This window comes from Scyliorhinus canicula, unplaced genomic scaffold, assembly GCF_902713615.1.
Source record: "Scyliorhinus canicula unplaced genomic scaffold, sScyCan1.1, whole genome shotgun sequence".
Lineage (NCBI taxonomy): Eukaryota > Metazoa > Chordata > Chondrichthyes > Carcharhiniformes > Scyliorhinidae > Scyliorhinus > Scyliorhinus canicula.
In genome coordinates this window covers 143,004-156,535 of record NW_024056010.1, presented here as the reverse complement: position 1 = coordinate 156,535, position 13,532 = coordinate 143,004, and the positions used below count along the sequence as shown (strand labels likewise).

Genomic DNA, 13,532 nt, shown 5'->3' with positions numbered 1-13,532 from the left:
TTGGCCGTGGAAATGGCAGATGGAATTTAACCCAGACAAATGCGAGGTGATGCATTTTGGTCGATCCAATTCAGGTGGGAGCTATAAAATAAATGGCAGAACCATCAGGAGCATAGAGACACAGAGAGATCTGGGTGTGCAGGCCCACAGATCCTTAAAAGTGACAGCACAGGTGGAAATGGTGGTAAAGAAAGCATATGGCATACTTGCCTTCATAGGACGGGTATAGAATATAAAAGCTTGGAAATTATGTTACAGTTATATAGAACTCATCCACACACCGAACACGTGTATGGTTTCTCCCCACTGTGAACGGTGCAATGTTTTTTCAGGCTGTGTAACTGGTTAAAGCTCTGTCCACAGTCAGTTCACTGGAACACTCTGACTCGAGGAGTCTGTGTCTCGGTGCTTTTCCAGTCACACTGATGTCTGAAATCTTTTCCCACAAACAGTACAGAGAAACATTTCTCCTTCCACATTCAAAGGCCGATGATATTCAGGTTCTAAAAAATTGAGTGACTGTCAGATTTCGATATTTGGTTTCAGTTTTCTGTCGGCCAATGCTCCACTTCCAATATCCTGTAAAAGGAGTTTATAAAAGCCATCACTGTCAGTCCAGGATAGAAATTCTGAACAGACAATTCCAGTTTCTCTGGAATATTTTTTCCTCTCTTGTTCCCCCAAAGCTGTAAATCCCCATCCTACACACTCTCCCTCCTCCCTGGGCTGAAATCCAAACCCATCTGCACCATTTCTTTCCTCCACTCCCAGTTTTCTCCCTCCCTCTCCTCTGCCTGGGTTCAGTTCTCCAGCTCCTGTCTGCAGACTGACAATAAAATCAATGGGTCTTATTGGGGGGTCCAGCTTCATACCCGCACTGCGCATGCTCCAATCCAAAATGGCTGTGGAGTAATGGGTGGCAGCTCCGGACCAATAGGAAGCTGGTAATCAAGGTCTGGATTTTCCGTGGCAACCAGCCACCATCTTGGGACAGGAAGGCGAATGTTTCATTCAGAGATTGAGTGCTGGGGGTGGCCATCTTGGTATGGGTAGAGGGAGTGGGCGGGACTTCCTCCCGGGTCACCCGGTGGCTGCCGCCATCTTGTGGCGGGATTTTCTATCCGGGTCTTTAGTGAAGGACAATGAGCTGGAGCTGAGGTTGCAAAGTGTTCAGAGGAAGGTCTGAAATCAGATTTACAGCCAGATATCTGTAAGAACCACAAAGTTCACATTCATTATGTTTGTCAAATTAAACCACAATGCTGCAAACACACTTCTGAAGAAGAATCAGATTGCATTGGAAATGTTAACTCTCTCTCTTCACAGAAGCTGCCAAACCTGCTGAGGATTTCCACAACTTTCTGTTTTCACTTCACATTTCCAGCTTCTGCAGTGTTTTACTCAAACTTATTATGCTTTTCAAATTTTGTCACATAACCAGTTAAGAGTAAAATAATTGTCGCTATTTAAATGTCTAAATCAGTGAGATTTATTTGTCTAACTGAGACTGGGCTGTTCAGGAGCAATGTCAGAAATCACTTTTAAGAAAATATAGTGAAATCTGCAATTCTGTCAATAGAAAATATTTAAAGCGCTGAGATTGCGAGTAATTTGTGAGGCGAGAGTATTAATGGTTATAGAATCAATGGAGCTGGATAGCTTTACCAGAGTTCAGGCATCTGCAAACTGGAGCTCGGTGACTGAGGTCGGACTGATTCTGGTTTTATTTTAGAGGTGGTGTAGGTTTCCTGTCCTGTAGCAGCATGGTGGTACAGCGGCTAGCACTGCTGCCTCACTGCGCCAGGGATTTGGGTTTGATTTTTTTTAAAATTTAGATTACCCAATTATTTTTTCCAATTAAGGGGCAATTTAGCGTGGCCAATCCACCTACTCTGCACATTTTTGGGTTGTGGGGGCGAAACCCAAGCAGACACGGGGAGAATGTGCAAACTCCACACAGACAGTGACCCAGAGCCGGGATCGAACCTGGGACCTCAGCGCCGTGAGGCGGTTGTGCTAACCACTAGGCCACCGTGCTGCCCGGGTTTGATTTTAACATCGGGTGACTGTATGGAGATGGTACAATTCCCCGCCATGTCTGCGTGGGTTTCCTCTGGGTGCTCCGGTTTCTGCCCACAGTCGAATGATGTGCAGATTAGGGGGATTGGCCAAGCTAAATTATCCCTTAGGATGGTGTAGCAGGAATAGGGCAGGGGATTGGTAAGGGGGTCTTTCGAAGAGTTGGTGCAGACTCGATGGGCCGAATAGCCTCCTTTTGCACTGTAGGGATTTTATGAAGAATCGGAGTGGCACCATTCAAATCACTGGGTGGGATTCTCAGTGAACCAACAGCATTTGCTCAGAGAGAGGAAGGTTTATGTTACAGCTGATTAGAAGCAGCACAGATAGTCTGCAGTCACACACAGTCTGCAGACACACACACAGCCTGCAGACCCACACAGGCTGCAGGCACACACAGCCTGCAGACACACACAGTCTGCAGACACACACAGCCTGCAGTCACACACAGCCTGCAGTCACACACAGCCTGCAGGCACACACAGCCTGCAGGCACACACAGCCTGCAGTCACACACAGTCTGCAGACACACACAGCCTGCAGACACACACAGCCTGCAGGCACACACAGCCTGCAGACCCACACAGCCTGCAGGCACACACAGCCTGCAGGCACACACAGCCTGCAGGCACACACAGGCTGCAGACACATACAGCCTGCAGGCACACACAGCCTGCGGACACACACAGTCTGCAGTCACACACAGTCTGCAGACACACACAGCCTGCAGACACACACAGCCTGCAGACACACACAGCCTGCAGACACATACAGCCTGCAGGCACACACACAGCCTGCAGACACACACAGGCTGCAGACACATACAGCCTGCAGGCACACACAGGCTGCAGACACACACAGCCTGCAGACACACACACAGCCTGCAGGCACACACAGCCTGCAGACACACACAGCCTGCAGACACACACAGTCTGCAGACACACACAGTCTGCAGTCACACACAGCCTGCAGACACACACAGCCTGCAGACACACACAGCCTGCAGTCACACACAGTCTGCAGTCACAGCCTGCAGACACACACAGCCTGCAGTCACACACAGCCTGCAGACACACACAGCCTGCAGACACACACACAGTCTGCAGACACACACAGTCTGCAGTCACACACAGCCTGCAGACACACACAGCCTGCAGACACACACAGCCTGCAGTCACACACAGTCTGCAGTCACAGCCTGCAGACACACACAGCCTGCAGTCACACACAGCCTGCAGACACACACACAGCCTGCAGACCCACACAGCCTGCAGTCACACACAGTCTGCAGACACACACACAGCCTGCAGACACACACAGCCTGCAGTCACACACAGCCTGCAGACACACACACAGCCTGCAGACACACACAGTCTGCAGTCACACACAGTCTGCAGTCACACACAGCCTGCAGACACACACAGCCTGCAGTCACACGCAGCCTGCAGACACACACAGTCTGCAGTCACAGCCTGCAGACACACACAGCCTGCAGTCACACACAGCCTGCAGACACACACAGCCTGCAGTCACACACAGCCTGCAGTCACAGCCTGCAGACACACACAGTCTGCAGTCACACACAGCCTGCAGACACACACAGCCTGCAGTCAGTCTGCAGACACACACAGTCTGCAGTCACACACAGCCTGCAGTCACACACAGCCTGCAGTCACACACAGCCTGCAGACACACACAGCCTGCAGACACACACACAGCCTGCAGTCACACACAGCCTGCAGACACACACACAGCCTGCAGACACACACACAGCCTGCAGACACACACAGTCTGCAGACACACACAGTCTGCAGACACACACAGCCTGCAGACACACACAGTCTGCAGACACACACAGCCTGCAGACACACACAGTCTGCAGACACACACAGCCTGCAGACACACACAGCCTGCAGACACACACAGCCTGCAGACACACACAGGCTGCAGACACACACAGGCTGCAGACACACACAGCCTGCAGACACACACAGTCTGCAGACACACACAGCCTGCAGACACACACAGGCTGCAGACACACACAGTCTGCAGACACACACAGCCTGCAGGCACACACAGGCTGCAGACCCACACGGGCTGCAGACACACACAGCCTGCAGACCCACACAGTCTGCAGACACACACAGCCTGCAGTCACACACAGCCTGCAGACACACACAGCCTGCAGACACACACAGCCTGCAGTCACACACAGTCTGCAGACACACACAGTCTGCAGTCACAGCCTGCAGACACACACAGCCTGCAGTCACACACAGCCTGCAGACACACACAGCCTGCAGTCACACACAGCCTGCAGACACACACAGTCTGCAGTCACACACAGCCTGCAGACACACACAGCCTGCAGTCACAGTCTGCAGACACACACAGTCTGCAGTCACACACAGCCTGCAGTCACACACAGTCTGCAGACACACACAGTCTGCAGTCACAGTCTGCAGTCACAGCCTGCAGACACACACAGCCTGCAGTCACACACAGCCTGCAGACACACACAGCCTGCAGTCACACACAGCCTGCAGTCACAGCCTGCAGACACACACAGTCTGCAGTCACACACAGCCTGCAGACACACACAGTCTGCAGACACACACAGCCTGCAGACACACACAGTCTGCAGACACACACAGCCTGCAGACACACACAGCCTGCAGACACACACAGCCTGCAGACACACACAGGCTGCAGACACACACAGCCTGCAGACACACACAGTCTGCAGACACACACAGCCTGCAGACACACACAGGCTGCAGACACACACAGTCTGCAGACACACACAGCCTGCAGGCACACACAGGCTGCAGACCCACACGGGCTGCAGACACACACAGCCTGCAGACCCACACAGTCTGCAGACACACACAGCCTGCAGTCACACACAGCCTGCAGACACACACAGCCTGCAGACACACACAGCCTGCAGTCACACACAGTCTGCAGACACACACAGTCTGCAGACACACACAGTCTGCAGTCACAGCCTGCAGACACACACAGCCTGCAGTCACACACAGCCTGCAGACACACACAGCCTGCAGTCACACACAGCCTGCAGACACACACAGTCTGCAGTCACACACAGCCTGCAGACACACACAGCCTGCAGTCACAGTCTGCAGACACACACAGTCTGCAGTCACACACAGCCTGCAGTCACACACAGCCTGCAGACACACACAGCCTGCAGACACACACACAGCCTGCAGTCACACACAGCCTGCAGACACACACACAGCCTGCAGACACACACAGTCTGCAGACACACACAGTCTGCAGACACACACAGCCTGCAGACACACACAGCCTGCAGACACACACAGTCTGCAGACACACACAGGCTGCAGACACATACAGCCTGCAGACCCACACAGCCTGCAGACACACACAGTCTGCAGACACACCCAGCCTGCAGACACACACAGGCTGCAGACACACACAGTCTGCAGACACACACAGCCTGCAGGCACACACAGCCTGCAGACCCACACAGGCTGCAGACACACACAGCCTGCAGACCCACACAGTCTGCAGACACACACAGCCTGCAGTCACACACAGCCTGCAGACACACACAGCCTGCAGACACACACAGCCTGCAGTCACACACAGTCTGCAGACACACACAGTCTGCAGTCACAGCCTGCAGTCACACGCAGCCTGCAGTCACACACAGCCTGCAGACACACACAGCCTGCAGTCACACACAGCCTGCAGTCACAGCCTGCAGACACACACAGTCTGCAGTCACACACAGCCTGCAGACACACACAGCCTGCAGTCACAGTCTGCAGACACACACAGTCTGCAGTCACACACAGCCTGCAGTCACACACAGTCTGCAGACACACACAGTCTGCAGTCACAGCCTGCAGACACACACAGCCTGCAGTCACACACAGCCTGCAGACACACACAGCCTGCAGTCACACACAGCCTGCAGTCACAGCCTGCAGACACACACAGTCTGCAGTCACACACAGCCTGCAGACACACACAGCCTGCAGTCACAGTCTGCAGACACACACAGTCTGCAGTCACACACAGCCTGCAGTCACACACAGCCTGCAGACACACACAGCCTGCAGACACACACACAGCCTGCAGTCACACACAGCCTGCAGACACACACACAGCCTGCAGACACACACAGTCTGCAGACACACACATTCTGCAGACACACACAGCCTGCAGACGCACACAGTCTGCAGACACACACAGCCTGCAGACACACACAGGCTGCAGACACACAGAGTCTGCAGATACACACAGCCTGCAGGCACACACAGGCTGCAGATCCACACAGGCTGCAGACACACACAGCCTGCAGACACACACAGCCTGCAGACACACACAGCCTGCAGACACACACAGCCTGCAGACACACACAGTCTGCAGAGACACACACCTTTGAATACACAACCACATTCTGAAACACAGAGAGCGACAGTCACACACACTGACACAGGAATACCTCCTGTCCCATAAGGTGGACAGTCCCATCCAACCTGACCAATCCTGGGGTTAAAGTACCAGTGTCTGGAAAGACCACAACGTTACGGAAATTATAATAATCTATTAGTGTCACAAGATGGCTTACATTAACACTGCAATGAGGTTACTGTGAAAATCTCCCAGTCGCTGCACTCCAGCACCTGTTCAGGTACACTGAGGGAGAATTCAGAATGTCCAATTCACCTCACAGCACGTCTTTCGGGACATGTGGGAGGAAACCGGAGCACCCGCAGGGACCCACACAAACACGTGGAAAACGTGCAAACTCGCACGGACAGTGACCCAAGCGGGAATCAAACCCGGGTCCCTGGTGCTGTGAAGCAACAGTGCTAACCACTGTGCTACCGTGCCGCACTCAATTACAAGTAAAAATTCAAGTAAACAGGTTACAAAGGGAAAGAATATAATAGAAATGTTTGTACTGAGCAAGAGAAAACTCTAAAGCTACAAAAGGAAGCACCTTATTGAGCCTCGAGGTGGGGAATGTAGACAGAGGGAGGCAACGCAAGAAGATCTGAATAACTTTAATAAACATTTTTCAACAGTAATGACACTTGCACACATTAAAACTAAGGACCTACAATAGAAACAGGTTCTCAGAGGTCACACTGAGGATAAGATTAGACATGAAGAGATAAATGATCTGAAAGGACAGACAATGGGCCGAATGGCCTGCTTCAGCACTGTCGGGATTCTATGATTCTATGAATGTAAGTTGTCGACACTGAGACAGAGGGTCAGGAGATGGACTGAATACAAAGACATTATTACATCCTTCAGAAAGAGATGAGATATTTAGGTACAAACCATGAAAAAAGTAATGATAATATCACACAAGACTACTAAAGAGCATGATATCATTTATCAGCTGAATTAATGGGTTAATATGTTATGTTTTAATAAACAAGTAACCAGAATTTATTGAGATGTTATCGTCAGGTTAATACAACATTACTAAAGCTGGGACCTGTAAGAGAGGGAGACGGCTTTTGCACTATGTTTATAGTTTCATGTACATTGTTTATTTTGTTGTTGTTTTTTTCAAAAATATTATTTTTATCGAAATTTTTAACAAAAAATATAACAACAAACAGTAACAAGCAACAATAAAACAACATAATAAGTATAACACCCCCAAGACAGTAGCAACGCATATATCGCACCCCCCCCCCCCACCCTCCCCAAACCCAGTAAATAACAAGATAACTTAAAAATAAATTAAAATTAAATAAACATAGTCAACGACACCCCCCCCCCCCTCCCGGGTTGCTACTGCTGCTGACCCAGTTCCCTATCGCTGAGCCAGAAAGTCGAGGAAAGGCTGCCACCGCCTAAAGAACCTTGTACCGATCCTCTCAGGGCGAATTTGACCTTCTCCAGCTTAATAAAACCCGCCATGTCATTGATCCAGGTCTCCACGCTTGGGGGTCTCGCATCCTTCCACTGTAGCAAGATCCTCCGCCGGGCTACTAGGGACGCAAAGGCCAAAACACCGGTCTCTCTCGCCTCCTGCACTCCCGGCTCCACCGCAACCCCAAAAATCACAAGTCCCCAGCCTGGCTTGATCCTGGATCCTACCACCCTCGACACCGTCCTCGCCACCCCCTTCCAGAAATCCTCCAGTGCCGGGCATGCCCAGAACATATGGGTATGATTCGCTGGACACACCTGTCTTCGCCCCCAAAGAACGTACTCATCCTAGACCCGGACATGTGGGCCCGGCGCAGCACCTTGAATTGGATGAGGCAAAGCCGCGCACATGAGGAGGAAGAGTTAACCCTCTCCAGGGCATCCGTCCATGTCCCATCCTCGATCTGTTCCCCTAGTTCCCCCTCCCACTTAGCCTTTAGCTCCTCTACTGACGCCTCCTCCACCTCCTGCAATACCTTGTAGATATCAGATATCTTCCCATCCCCGACCCAGATCCCCAAAAGCACCCTGTCCCTCACCCCCTCGCGGGAAGCAAATGGAATCCCTCCACCTACCGCCTAGCAAACGCCTTTACCTGCAGGTACCTAAACATGTTCCCTGAGGGGAGCTCAAATTTCTCCTCCAACTCTCCCAGGCTCGCAAACCTCCCATCAATCAACAGGTCCCTCAGCTTTCCGATGCCCGCTCTGTGCCAACCCTGGAACCCCCCATCAATGTTCCCCGGGATGAACCGATGGTTCCCCCTTAGCGGAGCCTCCATTGAGCCCCCCACTTCCCCCCTATGTCGCCTCCACTGCCCCCAAATCTTGAGGGTAGCCGACACAACCGGACTCGTGGTATATCTCGTAGGAGGGCGCGGCAACGGCGCCGTTACCAGGGCCCCCAGGCTTGTGCCTCCACAGGACGCCATCTCCAACCTTTTCCGTGCTGCCCCCGCCCCCTCCATCACCCACTTGCGCACCATCGACACATTGGCCGCCCAATAATACCCAGAAAGATTGGGTAACGCCAGCCCCCCACCATCTCTACCCCCCTCCAAGAAGGCCCTCTTCACCCTCGGGGTCCCATGCGCCCAAACAAAGCTCATGATGCTGCAAGTCACCCTTCTAAAAAAGGCCCTAGGGATAAAGATGGGCAAACACTGAAAAAGGAACAAGAACCTCGGGAGCACCGTCATTTTGACGGACTGCACTCTACCCGCCAGCGATAGCGGCACCATGTCCCACCTTTTAAATTCCTCCTCCATCTACTCCACAAGCCTGGTAAAATTAAGCTTGTGGAGAGTCCCCCAACTCCTGGCCACCTGCACCCCCAGGTATCTGAAACTCTTCACTGCCCTCTTAAATGGGAGTCTCCCAATTCCCTCCTCCTGATCACCCGGGTGCACTACAAATACCTCGCTCTTGCCCAGATTCAGCCCGGGAAGCCCCAAACTCAGCCAACAGCTCCATCACCCCCGGCATTCCCCCTTCTGGATCCGCCACATACAACAGCAGGTCGTCCGCATACAGCGATACTCAATGTTCCTCCCCACCCTGCACCAGGCCTCTCCACCTCCCCGACTCCCTCAGCGCCAAAGCCAAAGGTTCAATTGCCAGTGCAAAAAGCAAGGGGGACAGGGGGCACCCCTGCCTGGTCCCACGGTAGAGCCTGAAGTACTCTGATCTCCTTCCATTAGTAACTACACTCGCCATCGGGGCCTCATAAAGCAACCTCACCCATTTGATGAACCCCTCCCCAAATCCAAACCGCTCCAGCACCTCCCGCAGGTACCCCCACTCAACTCTATCAAACGCCTTCTCTGCATCTAGCGCCACCACTATCTCCGCCTTCCCCTCCACCGCCGGCATCATGATAACATTTAACAACCTCCGCACATTCGTGTTAAGCTGTCTTCCCTTGACAAATCCTGTCTAATCCTCGTGTATCACCCCTGGCACACAGTCCTCTATCCTGGTAGCCAGGATCTTCGCCAGCAACTTAGCATCCACATTGAGGAGCGAGATGTTTATTTTGTTGTTATAATACCAAAAATACCTCAATAAAATGTTTATTAAAAAAAAACACAACATGACTGAAGTCAGAAAGGACCAATATAAAATCTCAGTGTTCCTGACCAGGTCTACCTTTGAGCAGATTGATCAGATTAGAATAACGTGCTCCCAGATCTTTCTGATGAGACCTCCTATCAGTATCCAGTAATCTCATGGTTCCTGTCTGGAATGGCTTATGTGATAGAAATAAAAACATTGAACCAATGTCTCATTGTTGCTTGTTTAAAGCAATAAATCATTGTGTAAAAACAAAAAAGTATATTTAGCCATTAAGACAGCAAATCTGCAACAATTTGAAATGAATTCCAGGATCTCTGATCAAAACGATATTCATTTTCAGGAAATGTGTTTGCAGACAGGAAGCAGGTGAATATCCTCTCTCCACTTTGTAATTGACAAATTTACAGTTGTGATGATGATCAAATCCTTTTACACACACACACACACACACACAAACACCCTCTGTGCAGTGTGAACTCACTGACGAGTCAGAAGTTTAAACGACTGAGTGAATCCCTTCCCACACACGGAGCAGGTGAACAATCTCAGCCCAGTGGGAACTCGCTGGTGTGTCCACAGATTAGATGATTAATGAATCAATCTCATGTCAGATCACTGCCCAGCCTTTCCCCCAGTGTGAACAATTTGGTGATTCATCAGGTCAGTTGAAACATTTCCACACACGGGGCAAGTGAAAGACTGTCCAACAGGAGACTGTGTAACTGACTGAATCCCTACACACATACATCTTTTCCCCAGTATGAACTCACTAATATCTCAGAAGGGCGTATGTCTGATAGACTCTCTACTCACATATGGCATCAGACAGCTCCTCCCAGGTGTGAGTGCGCTGGTGTGTCAGCAAGTTGGATGACTGAGTGAATCCTTTCCCACACTGAGAGCAGGTAAATGGTCTCTCTCCAGTGTGAACTCGCTGGTGTGTGAGCAGGTGGGATGACTGAGTGAAACGCTTCCCACACAAGGGGCAGCTGAACGGCCTTTCCCCAGTGTGAAGTCGCTGGTGTGTCAGCAGGTAGGATGAGGTAGTGAATCCTTTGCCACACACAGAGCAGGTGAATGGCCTCTTCCCCGTGTGAATACGCTGATGTACAGTGAGGTCAGATAATCGCCTGAACCCAGTTCCACAGTCAGAGCACCTGAACGGTCTCTCATCAGTGTGAACACGTTGATGGGACATCAGTTCCTCAGAACTTTTATAGCACTTCCCACAGTCTGGACATTTAAAAGGTCTGTCCTCACTGTGAACTCGCTGGTGTCTCAGCAGGTTGGATGAATGAGCAAATTCCTTCCCACACTCAGAGCAGATGAATGGCCTCTCCCCGGTGTGAACTCGCTGGTGGGTCTGCAGATGGGATGAACAAGTGAATCTCTTCCCACACCAGGAGCAGCTGAACGGTCTCTCCCCAGTGTGAGTGCGCTGGTGGGTCTGCAGTTGTGATGAGGCACTGAATCCCTTCCCACACTCACTGCAGGGGAACAGCCTCTCCCCAGTGTGAATTCGCTGGTGTTCCAGAAGACTATATCTCTGAGTGAATCTCTTCCCACAGTCAGAGCAGGTGAACGGCCGCTCCCCAATGTGAATGTACTGGTGTCTCTGGAGGTTGTGTGAGTGACTAAATCGCTTCCCACACCTGGAGCAGGTGAATGGTCGCTCCCCAGTGTGAACCCGCTGGTGTCTCAGTAAGTAGGCTGTACAAATGAATCCCTTTCCACACTTGGAGCAGATGAATGGTTTATCTCCAGTATGAATGCGTTGGTGTGTCAGCAAGTTGGATGACTGAGTGAATCTTTTCCCACATTTGGAGCAGATGAATGGTCTCTCTCCAGTGTGAACTCGCTGGTGTGTCTGCAGGTGGGATGACTGAGTGAATCCCTTCCCACATTCAGAGCAGGTGAATGGCCTCTCCCCACTGTGAATGCACTGGTGTGTCAGCAGGTAGGATGAGGTAATAAATCCTTTCCCACACTCAGAGCAGGTGAACGGCCTCTCTCTGGCATGACTGCAATGATGTACAGTCAGATCAGATGATCGTCTGAACCCAGTCCCACAGCCAGAGCACTTGAACGGTGTCATGTCAGTGTGAACATGTTGATGGGACATCAGTTCCCCAGAACCTCGACAGTGTTTCCCGCAGTCTGGGTATTTAAAAGGTCTCTCGTGGGTGTGAGCTCGCTGGTGTCTCAGCGGGTTGGCTGAGTGAGTTAATCCCTTCCCACACTCGGAGCAGCTGAACAGTCTCTTCCCAGTGTGGACTCATTGGTGTCAATAGGTGGGATGAGGTAGTGAATGTCTTCCCACACTCAGAGCAAGTGAGTGATCTCTCCCCTGTGTGAGTGTCACTGTGAATTTCCACTTCAATGGGTAATTGTATCCCTTCCCACAGTCCGCACGTTTCTACGTTCTCTCTGCTGTAACTGCGTTTGTCTCAACAGGACAGCTGATCGGCTGAAATCTCAGCCACATAGAACCTGAGCACAGTTTCCACTGTGAACGGTGTTGTTTCCCTTCCATGTTCAAAATCCGTCAGCATTTGGATGATGGTGAATTGGGCGACTATGTAAGATTCTGATGTGATGTTGAGTTTCAGTTTTCCAATGTTCAACCTCCTGTAAAATTGACAGAAAACAGAAAAGTGTGAGAATGAAATTGAGCTGAATGAATTTGGTCATTTGTGGGGCCAGCACTCGGAAAAAGTGACCATGAAAACTGCTGGATTGTCATAAAAACCCAACTGGTTCAGGAATGTCCTTCAGGGAAGGAATCCTGCCAACTGGTCTGGGCCAACACAAGATTCAGACTTCTATAGGAGGAGGGAGAATGGAAGAGAGAGTGGGAGAGGTAGGGAATGAAGGAAAGGGTTTTTATACATCTACAGCTTGACCAGACGTTTACAAATCTCTCACGCCTTCAGCTTCCATCACCATAAAGGACCAGGGCAGCATGTGTATGACAACGCATTCACCTACAAATTCCTCTCCCAGTCACACACCGTACTGACATACTGTACTGGATGAGCAAACATTTACTGCATTTAAACATTGCAAAAAATGATCCCATTGTCTTTGCTTCTCTCCTACAAACTCCATTTCCTCAGCACCGGCTCCACCCATCTCCCCGATAACAGCCTGAGACTGAACCATGGTTCATACATATCCCAAAATATTTTGTGATAATCCCATATCTACATCATCACCAAGACCGCCTATTTCCACCTCAGTAACATCACCAGACTCTCTGCTCATCTGCTGCTGAAACCTTCACCCATTCCTTTGTTCCCTGTGGACTGAACTGTTCTAATGCTGGTCTGGCTGGTTGGTCTCCCACATTAAACCTCCCTATGAACCTGAGATCATAAACTGTATTGCTTAATCACACCAAGTTTCATTCATGCTCACAGACCTCCAAAG

General features: G+C 50.9%; 1 protein-coding gene across 1 annotated transcript; it reads right to left on the bottom strand.

Annotated features, from left to right (window-relative positions):
- Positions 1–968: 968 nt before the first annotated feature.
- On the bottom strand, positions 969–12,377 carry LOC119961462 (zinc finger protein 229-like). The gene is made up of 2 exons (XM_038788841.1): positions 10,917–12,377; positions 969–1,208 (listed from the first exon to the last, which is right to left on the bottom strand). The coding sequence occupies exons 1-2, from the start codon at positions 12,223–12,225 to the stop codon at positions 1,195–1,197; spliced, it is 1,323 nt and encodes a 440-aa protein (XP_038644769.1). The 5' UTR covers positions 12,226–12,377; the 3' UTR covers positions 969–1,194.
- Between the last annotated feature and the right edge of the window lie 1,155 nt (positions 12,378–13,532).